Source organism: Ceratotherium simum, chromosome 37 (genome assembly GCF_057802395.1).
Source record: "Ceratotherium simum simum isolate JZ-2026a chromosome 37, ASM5780239v1, whole genome shotgun sequence".
Classification (NCBI taxonomy): domain Eukaryota; kingdom Metazoa; phylum Chordata; class Mammalia; order Perissodactyla; family Rhinocerotidae; genus Ceratotherium; species Ceratotherium simum.
Window position 1 is genome coordinate 8,205,474 of NC_141936.1, and position 10,399 is coordinate 8,215,872.

The following is a 10,399-nucleotide window of genomic DNA, read 5'->3' on the forward strand; positions in this document are numbered from 1 at the left end:
CCTCCTCTTTTTGCTGAGGAAGATTAGCCCTGAGCTAACATCCGTGCCCATCCTCCTCTATTTTGTATATGGGACGCCGCCACAGCATGGCTTGATGAGCGGTGCGTTGGTCCACGCCCAGGATCTGAACCTGCAAACCTCGGGCTGCCAAAGCGGAGCATGCGAACCTAGCCACTACACCACCGGGCCGGCCCAAAAACTTACTATTTTAAGTGTACAGTTCAGTGGCATTAAGTACATTCACATTGTTCTGCAATAATCCCAACCATCCATCTCCAGAACATTTTCCTCATCTCAAACTGCAGCTCCATTAAACAATATCCCCTAATCCCCCCTTCCCCCAGCCCCTGGTAACCTCTACTGTACTTTCTGTCTCTATGACTCTGACTACTCTAGGTCCCTCACATAAGTGGAATCACACAGTATCTGTCCTTTTGTGTCTGGCTTCTTTTCCTTAACATGTTTTCATGGTTCATCCATGTTGTAGCATGTGTCAGAATTTCCTTCCTTTTTAAGGCTGAACCATATAACTTTGGAGGAGTCTATCATCTTAAGACACATAAACACACTAGATCAGAGGTGGCAGGAGCTTTCCCCACACGAAGTTCATGCCCAAGGCTCAGAGGCATGATGCTGGCACGTGGGCAGCCAGATTTCACCAGGGGAGACGCGGCCCTTGAGAGAGAGGAAGCGACTTCTCCACTGTGACCCACGGAGCTATAGACAAGGTATCTTATTTCACTAAGATCTCCTGCCCTAGGGAACTCTTTCTGGTTTAGAACTCCTCGGGGCCAACCGAGGGGCACTTCTGAGAACTTTCTTTTTATAGATGAGCAAGCAAAAAAATAACCCAGACACATGTAATTAGGTGGTCGGATGAAGGGAAATATTTAAACCGTAGGTTGAAACGGTGCCTTCAAAGGCTGAGTGGCTATTTTCAAGGACTTAAAAAAAGACAACCACAGCCTGTGCAATCTAGAATTTCCTCCGAGGGTGCAATCTGAAGGCCCACAAATGTGAAGTCATTACCGTGTCCTCTCTCCTTGGCTCCTGGTCACATTACAAGGTGCTGTGGGCAAAGGAGCTGGGGCGGGGGGTGATGGGGAGGGGGGTCACCCACCGTGAGCAGGAAGGGGTACGTGTTGCCCCCTAGCTTCTTGATCAGGCTCTCCTGCAGTTTCGTGTGGGCACCCGCGGCCCCCACAGGAGGGAACACCTGGAGCCGAGAGAAGTACAGGTCCCTCCGGAAGGTCAGGCCCATCACATCGATGTCTTCCTGGCCGTAGCGGAAGGCGCAGGTCAGAGACACATACACTGGAAGGCAGACAGAGAAGGGTGGGCTTGCCCCATCAGCATGATACTCCCTGTCTCGGACTAAGTGAGCACGGGACGACCACGGACACTGTCGGTCATGGCGGCCAACCTTTAGCATCTCCGGGGGGTGGGATTTGAGAACCATATGCCCAACGGGCCCACACACTTTTGGAGAACCAGCACCTTCCCCAGGGCTAGTGTTAATTGCTCCAGGGGAGCATGTCAGAGGACTGGGAGTTACCTTCCTTGAACCATGTTGTTTTGCCACCTGCCTCTACTGTTTGGTCCATCCTACCCCTCCCTCTTTTTTTTTTTTTTTTTTTTTTGCTGAGGAAGATTGGCCCTGAGCTAACACCTGTGCCCATCTTCCTCTATTTTGTATGTGGGACGCTGCCAGAGCATGGCTTGATGGGTAGCGTGTAGGTCCGTGCCCAGGATTCTAACCTGTGAACCCCGGGCTGCCGAAGTGGAGTGCACAAACTTAACCACTACACCACCGGGCCGCCCCTGCCCCTCCCTCCTCTTAACCCACCAGCTCAGCGACCTCGGGAGATTTTTCCACAGTGTGAAGTCGCTTGGATTCTGAGCTCAGGATGCCTGAATGGAGTTGAGAGTGAAGGTAGGAAGCTGAGAAAAACAGTGCCAGGAGCAGAACAGATTTGTTTCAGAACTGGACGTGGGCCTGCGAGAGGAGCTAGAAGGTCCTAATGGACCAAGTGGACGGATGAAATCAAATCTGAGAAGGAATTCTTCTTCTCACATTGCTCGGACACTTATGAAGCATTCTCTGAATCAACTCCTCTGAGAATTCAGTTTGATTAAACAGGTGTAAATTGTGCCCCCAGTGGACCAGAAGAATTATATGAAACTACACGTTTTGAGGATGGACTGTTTGCAACTGTCTTTAACGTGGTAAATAAAACCACACGCAGCACATTATTCTTGAACGTAAAGCGTATCAGAAGAGGTCCCCCCACGTCCTTGGGAGTTGGTTGAGGATTTTGTCTGCCCCAAGGATAACCGCCCCTCCCTGCTAAGCTTAGAAGAGCCGCTGATCACTTGCCTATCCCTCATCCGATGTTTGCAAGAGGAAAGTGCCCAGAGGTGACCTGGTTTTACGCCTCCCTCTCCAGGCAGGGCTGTCCCTAAGAGCAGGTGCCCTCCTCTGGTGAGCCCGTGGGCTTTCAGGGCTCCAACCAGCCTCCTCCTGGGGCTTGAGAGGAGCGGGGCACCCAGGAGGAAGTCGGTGACAACAGACGGGGGCGATTTTCAGCCTCGATGCTGACAGCCCCACATCTGACATACTCCCGTGCACATCCAGTGTTAGGGACAACTCCTCTTGGTTGCTAGTAGCAACCACTCAAAAAGAAATATTTAGAACGGAACTGAGTCAGTGACATCATCATAAGGTTAACTCGAATCTGCTCTAATTTAGTTTCCAAACTGTTATTAGTACCAAATTACTTGCCACACACATCCCAACTGCCGGAGATCTTCAAGGGGGCTGTGATGCCGTGGTTCAGAACCACTGCAATAAACATAAAAATAAATTCTGCCTTCCAGCAGGCTCAATTTCCCCCTTTTCAGATAAACCCACCAAGGAGCCCTCTTGAGTTTTCCTCGGCACAGAACTACGTGACACAGGGGCCAGCACACAGTTGATGGAGCCCACAGACCGGGGCTCCCGGCTCTGTCTACTGTTCAGTTATCTTGCCACCCTGGACAGGTGGCTTCCCTGAGTCTTTGCCTTCATCTGAAAAATGGAGACAGTGAGCTCTGATGTGAAAAGGATCCATGACACGAGGATTATACCAGGGAGTGTGGGCAAAAGGGTCTGGCAGAGAATGGATGTGGAGGAGAGGGCCAGCTACTTCCCATGCCCCGTCCTCACAAATGCCTCCTTCCCATAGACCGTTCCACGGAGGGCAAGACGCCCCGCCTCACCTTTCTTCCCCTTCACCAGCTCGGGATCCACAAACACGACACCATCTACACCAAAGAGAGAGAACAATGAGGGTGGAGGAGATGAGAGGGACCGGAGGCCCTCTTTAAATGCATATATCTTTAATTGCACATGTAATCTACGTTCATTATAGGAAAGTTAGAGAGGGGAGTTAAGCAAAGAGAAAACAAAGTCACCCCAAATTTCCACTTCCCAGAGACACCCATTGTCAAGATACTGGGACAGAATTTTTTTTCAGATGTATATATACTTATATGAATGGTTTTACTAAAAAAATGAGATCCTACTATACATACTGTTCAGTTAACTGCTTTCTTCACTCAGCTATGTATTGCAAACATCTATTCATATACACACATACGCACACATATATAATATGTACTAATCATTTTAATGGCTACACATTGCTCCATTGAATGGATGTACCATAAATTATTTAATTAATCCCCTCTTATTAGGGTGTTTAGGTTGTTTCCAATTTTCCCCATTATAATTAACATTGCGATGAACATCCTTACAGACGAATCTTTATGCCTATCCATGGTAGAGTGGATTTGGCTTTTGATAACATAGTGCTAAATGACCTTCCAGAAAAGGTTTTGTTGAGTGACAGTCTCATCCTCAGTGCCTAAAAATGTGTTTTTTACACTCTTTTTTTTTTTAAATAACTATTGGAGTTGAAAAAATTATAGATTCACAGGAAGCTGCAAAGATAGTACAGAGAGGTCCCCGTGTGTCCTTCATCCAGTTTCTTCCAATGGTGACATCTTATAATATAATTATAGTGCAATATGAGAACCAGGAAGTTGACATGGAAACAATGTGTGCATGGTTCTAAGTCATTTTGTCACATGCGGAGATTTGTGTCACCACCACTGCAATCTGCACACAGAACTGTTCCCTCACCATAAAGATCTCTCTCGGGCTATCCCTTTATAGTGGCATCCCTCCGCCATCCTCAGCCCCTGGCAACTACTAATCAGTTTTCCATTTCTATAATTTTGTCATCTTGAGAATGTTATATAAATGGAATGATACAGTATAAGGCCTTTTGAGATTGGCTTTTTCCATTCAGCATAACACCCTTGAGATCCAAAGCTGTTGTGTGTATCCACAGTTCACTCTTTTTCATTGCTGAGTAGTATTCCATGGTATGGATGGGGCATACACAGCTTCTTTAACCTTACTCACCTAGTGGGGGACATTGTGGTTCTTTCCAGTTCAGGGCTATTACAAATAAAGCTGCTATGAACAATCGTGTACAGATTTTTATGTGGATGTAAGCGTACATTTCTCTGGGATAAATGCCCAGGAACGCAATTGCTGGGTCATATGGTAAGTGTATGTTTAGTTTTCTAAGAAACTGCCAAACCATTTTCTAGAGTGGCTGTTCCATTTTACATTCCCACCAGCAATGGATGAGTGATCCAGTTTGTCTGCATCCTCACCAGCATTGGGGATTGCCACTATTTTTTATTTTAGCCATTCTGACAGGTGTATAACGATATTTCATCATGGTTTTAATCTGCATTTCTCTAATGGCTAATGATGATGAACATTTGCATTTTACGTGCTTATTTGCCATCCAGATATCTTCTTTGATGAAATGCCTCTTCATGTCTTTTGTCCATTTTCTAATTGGATTCTGCGTTTTTTTCTGTTGAGTTTTGAGTGTTTTTTGTATAGTCTAGAAATGAGACCTTTGTCTCCTCCACACTCTTTAAATTTGTTTCCAATCAGCCAGTGGCACCTCACTGATGTTTTAATTTTCAGTTCTTTGATTAGATTATTAGCAAAGCTGACTTTTAAAAATACAAAACTAGTTGTTGTCTGATGACTTAAAGGAAAACCAGCCTTAAAATCTTGCTCCAAACTCAACTTACCCACAGGTTCTACTTGGTCAACATGGTCTACATAGTCTCTCTTTCCCAGGTAGATGGTCACCTGTGGGAAGAACAGGTGTGGATTCTAAATGGCCAAAGAACACACTAAGCTAAGGCATTCATGTTAAAAATCAGCAACAAACAAAATATTTTGATGAGTCTTAAAAAGAGGAGCCACCTGGCTCTGCAACTTATCTATCATCTCCTCTCTCCCTGCTCAGCAGCAGGCAGAGATGATGGATTGCAGGCAAGGTGTGCTCTTCCCTCTGCCTTGTAGATCTGCTCCAAGGAATTCTTTCCACCCCTTTAGATGGTCTCTGTTCTCCCCACCTTTTCCCGTCAAGCCCAGGTGTGATATCAACCAGGTAAACTTGTTGAATTAACTGACAGTAGTGGAAAGTTATACCTACGCAAATGAGGCTCCTCACACATATTCGCATGTGAAACCTTTTATTTCTAGCTGTGAATGAAAGGTTTCCTTCCCCTGTTGTTAGAAGAATTTCCGAGCAAGAGGCGGGAGTTCTTTAGGAGTCCTACCAGGTGAGCTTCTGTACAGGTAAACCCGAACCCGTGCTCTGAGGAACAGGGTAGCGTGGAGCTGGGTGGGGAGATGCGGGGAGATGACCATTGTCTCAGCCCCAATCCTGTCCACTTCTACGTTCCCAGCAGCGAAGGTCTCTTTACCAACCCCCTTTGTGGGAGAGCCTGGGGTGGTTCACCACCACTTACCACTTTAACCCACAGGACTGTGAGTGCCTGGATGGTCAGAATTCTGTCTTTCATTCCTCTTTCAGCCATCATAGTACCTACTACACTATCTGATACGTAACGGGAATTCAATCAACATGTGCTAAGCGCACCAATGAGTGAGAGCATGCACCCTGGCTAGCCCCCTCCTTCCCTAAGCTTCTTAAATTCATATTTTTATGTCCATGAACACTCAAAATCATTTTTGTTGGCATTAAATCGTCTCCTATAATTATCTCTTCATATCAGGTGTTCTGGCGTGAATCCCTGTGTCTTCTGGGTCATTTCTATTCTTGGTGTTGAAACTCCTTAAGGACAGCACAGCCAGGGGACCGGGACGGGGCGGGGGTTGTTTGGATGGTGAGGGGATGCTTTCTGGGCAAAAAACTTCAGTGTATACAAAGCCCAGAGCCAAGAGAATGCTTCTGGAGCCGCCAATGGTCTCGTCAGCAGATGAATGGCCACCAAATGGGGACATAGGCTGACGCCAGAAAGGGTCTTATAGGACCTGGCTCTAAAGAATCTAGGAAGCCGTTGAAACTCTTGAAGCGAGATGACAGACCTGCAATTAAATAGCATTTAGAGTGCTAGTCATGTACTAGGTATGAAGTTAAGTGCTTTGACTACGTTATTTCATTTATCCTCACAACAAATCTATGAGATAGGAATTAAGCCCATTTTACGGAGGAGAACACTGAGACTTTGATCATGTAGCAGCAAAGTGCAGATGGATTGGTAAGGTGAGGCCAGTTAGGCAGCTGACGGTGGTTGGGAGGAGGGAGGACTGAAGAGTGAACGGGCGGGAAGAAGGTAGGTGGAGAGAGTGAGCACTTCTTTTTCAAGCTTTGGCTGTGAAGGAAGGAGAGCTCGAAAGGGGACAGGGTCAAGGAGTTTGTTATCGTTGTTTTTAAGTGACTTGTTTTTCTGCTCAGGGAAAGTACTGGTGGAGAGGGAGAGGCTGTAGATACAGCCCAGGAGGGAGGCTGAGGGTGGGGGACCCTAAGGAAGTGGTGAACCATGAGACCCAGGGTATAAGCAGCATGCACCTCGGATGTGAGCAAAGGCAGCTTTTCTTTCTGCTGCAGCTGGAACGGGAGGGAAACAGGTAGAGAAGCGAGGCTGAACGATGTGAGACTGCCGCCGATCTGCTGCTTGCCCACCCAGCAGCCACCAGCCCCCTCGTCCTGGGTAAAAGCCACCAATTGTGTTCAGGGTCCACCACCCCCCATGTGGTCATGTGCTAAGGAGGCCAGCCCCAGAGAATGGCTTTTGATTGGCTGGATCCAATTATAATCATTCAATTCCTTTGGCTTGGGATTGCCTTAGGGTGGGCATGTGACCCAGTTTTGACCAATGAGATTTGAGAGAAGCCTGCTGGAGGGCTGCTGGGAAAATATTTCCTCGCTCTTAAGAAGAGACCCCAGAAAGCAACAGCCTCTTCCTTCTTCTGGAAGGAAGTGACGCTGAGACAGGGGCTGGGGCAGCCCTCATTCCGCCAGCCAGAGGATGAAGCTCACAGAAGAGGGCGAGGTGGAGAGAATCACAAGAAATGGACCCTGAGCCCTGGCACACCAGGCCTGGAGCCATACAGAGGTTGTAGCTGAAATGATCCTAATATGTGAGACGTTCATTGATGAATTATTTTTCCCCCTATATACAAAAAATTCTAAATTTCTTGGTTCAAAGGATGTACATCTAGGTGTTTGGAAGAAAAAAGTGGGAAAATGATATGGCCCAGCAGGAGTGGTTTCTCTCCTCTTCTGCCAGGAGTCAAAATAAAGTGTGCTGGAAAGACACAAGTTGGGGAAGAGTTTGGAGGAAAAAGATTGAGGGGCACTCAACTTGTCACCCCAAAGAATCAGAGTACTTGATGAAAACGATGGAGTTCCTCAGCCAGGAGGGAAAAGGGCAGAAAGACAGTGCCTGTGCAAAGCCCAACCCCCTTGTGTGTCAGGACACGGATCAGAGAGCTTCTTTTGAGCCCAGAATAGGCTTCAGACGTCAGCTAGAAGAATGATCTAGATCCACACACTATCCAATACAGTAGCTACTAGTTATAGGTGGCTACTGGACACTTGAAATACAGCCATTCCAAATTGACATGTGTTATGTAAATGTAGAATACACACCAAATTCCAATGACTTAGAAAAAGGATGTAAAATATGTCATCAAAATTTTTTATATTGTTTACATGTTAAAATGATAGTTTTTTGGATGTATTGGGTTAAATAAAATATAGTATTTAAATGAATTCCACCTGTTTCTTCTTACTTTTTTACCACAGCTATTAGAAAATTTAGTAAGGTTACCTATGCAGCTTGCCTTGGACGGCACTGAGCTAGATTGTCGGCTCTTAAGAAGCCACTGAGTGGAGCAAGCAGACTACATCCGTGGAGGCTGTGGGGTGGACCCTCCACTGGGCTCCCATGCCAGGAAGTTCACGGGCACATCTAGAGCCTCTAGTGGGCCTTGATGGAGCCAACAGTGGTGTCATCTCTGCCAAGTACGCAGGTTGCCAGGATACCGGTGGCCATGCAGCCACAGCGCAGAATGATGGAAAGGGAGCAGCTGAGCAGTTCCCTTATCCAGTGGCCCTGAAGGCCCGGTGAGGTCTGAGAGCATGGCGGCTGGGGTAGGTGCACGGAGAGTAGAGTGGCATTGATCCAGCATTAGGGCTTTCCCCGGGCAAGTAGGTGACATGATAGATGAAGGGCCAAGTGAGTGACAGGTATTGACAAAACAGTGTTTGAAATGGTAAGTCATGGGTTCAAGGAAAAGAAGTAAAATTGGGAGTGAGGGGATGAGAAAATTGAGGGTCTCAGAATGAAAGTCATGATGAGATTGAAGAGAAGTTGTATTTCTGAATTTACTCATTCATTTATGTCTCATTTGCTGTCCAACTCAGACAGGGATGGAAAACAGACACAGAGCTTCCCTCGACCTCACTGAGTCTTGGTGTTGATTGTGTCTATTCTAGAAAAAGCTCCTTTTTCTTTTTAAACAATAATTTCCATCAAGCTACTCACTTCTGTACCACTTACCGACTTGTCCCGGGACGTTTTCTTGAAGATAACACGGTTTGGTGTAGACCTACTTGTCTTCACGCTGGCTGCCATGTTAGCCGTCCCTGGCAGCTTCTTCCACCTTGGGACGCACGTCAGGTGTTAGAGGGCTGGGAAAAGGTAAAACGATCCTAAATATAAAGTCGAGAACCTTCTGGGTATGAAACCTACTCATGAGATGCTGTGCATCCATTGGACATTTCCTTCTATCTGCCTCAACATCCCTGTTTGATTAAATAAGGTCTTTGTCTGGTTTGTATTTTACTACAGTGCCCTTTTTGTTAAAAAAAATTTGTTTTATTTTTTTTGATAATCCCCAAACAGTTCTTAGTGACCCTCACTGGGAAGTCCAGCTAGAAGGTTTTACTTTCTGACTAACCTTTGGTATTGTCACACTTGCCAGGATGAATTTAAAATTCTATCATGACGTCTTACAGCAATAAAATAGAAAAAGTTCCTGAGAACCACAATATAGCCACTTAACAAATATTATTTTTAAAATATATGAAATCCCCAAAAGTTCTGTCCAGCAATTCATACGCAGCAGTGCTTTCCTGTCCCTGCTCTCTCTTCCCATGCCCCAGCTTTCCAGACACTGAAGAGGCCACCTTAGCTGTCTGGAATTCAGTGCGCTCCGAGTTTCCTTAACAAGCAGCATCTCACGGAAACTACGCAGAAAAGGCAAAACCAGGACAGACTGACTCCACGAGTGCCTGTCCTCCCCTCTCGCTGTTCCCTGGGCCTGCCCCGAGTTTCTGAGACGTCTTGTGCGAGGGCGGGCACATACCTTGTGCAACCGGCCGGGATGGGCCCAGGAGGCAAGGAGAGGGTCTCTAACCTTCTGGGTGAGCAGCCAGCCCTGCTCTGTCTAACCAGATGACCCCAGCAAGGTCCTTGGCTGGTGTGCGTGGGGAATTTGTAGGGAATCTGGAGAAGGAGCCCAGCACCCAGGTCTCAATGTCCCAAAGCCAAATCCCATTTAAGGAGCAGAGTGGAAATTGGATTAGTGTTGAGATGGGTTAACTGGTAGCTTCAGCAGTTCTAAGCATTAACCAAGGGCCCCCAGCCTCCTTCCAGAAGGACCCACAGACGCAGGGGCCGCAAAGCTGGAGAGGAGGTGTGTAGGGAGGGACGCCAGCTAAATGAAAGCTACTTTTTCTCCTAACCCTCTTTGGGTTCTGGAAATAGACCGATTATCCCTTCTCTCCCAGTATCACTAGGACAGGGGATTTTCGAGTGCTCAACAAACTTAATTAAACTCAGCAGGCAGCTAATGCAATCTTGGGGGTGGGGAGAGAAACAGAAAGGTCAAGGAGAAATGCCAGCGTCAAGATGTACCCTGATGTTATGCAAGCCCAGCTAGACCGGTTCATCTCCTCCACCCGTGTCTTATTGACTACGTCATGAGTCCTGTCAATTTCCCCCCAGT

General features: G+C 46.8%; 1 protein-coding gene across 1 annotated transcript in view; it reads right to left on the minus strand.

The window, feature by feature from the left end:
* SAG (S-antigen visual arrestin) overlaps positions 1-9,128 on the minus strand; it is a 28,892-nt gene extending 19,764 nt beyond the window's left edge. Inside the window, exons 1-4 of the mRNA XM_087424525.1 lie at positions 8,950-9,128; positions 5,161-5,221; positions 3,259-3,303; positions 1,121-1,314 (exon numbers count right to left, since the gene is read on the minus strand). Coding sequence (XP_087280651.1) covers positions 1,121-1,314; positions 3,259-3,303; positions 5,161-5,221; positions 8,950-9,024 — 375 coding nt within the window. The 5' untranslated portion in view covers positions 9,025-9,128. The remainder of the gene's footprint in view (positions 1-1,120; positions 1,315-3,258; positions 3,304-5,160; positions 5,222-8,949) is intronic.
* Between the last annotated feature and the right edge of the window lie 1,271 nt (positions 9,129-10,399).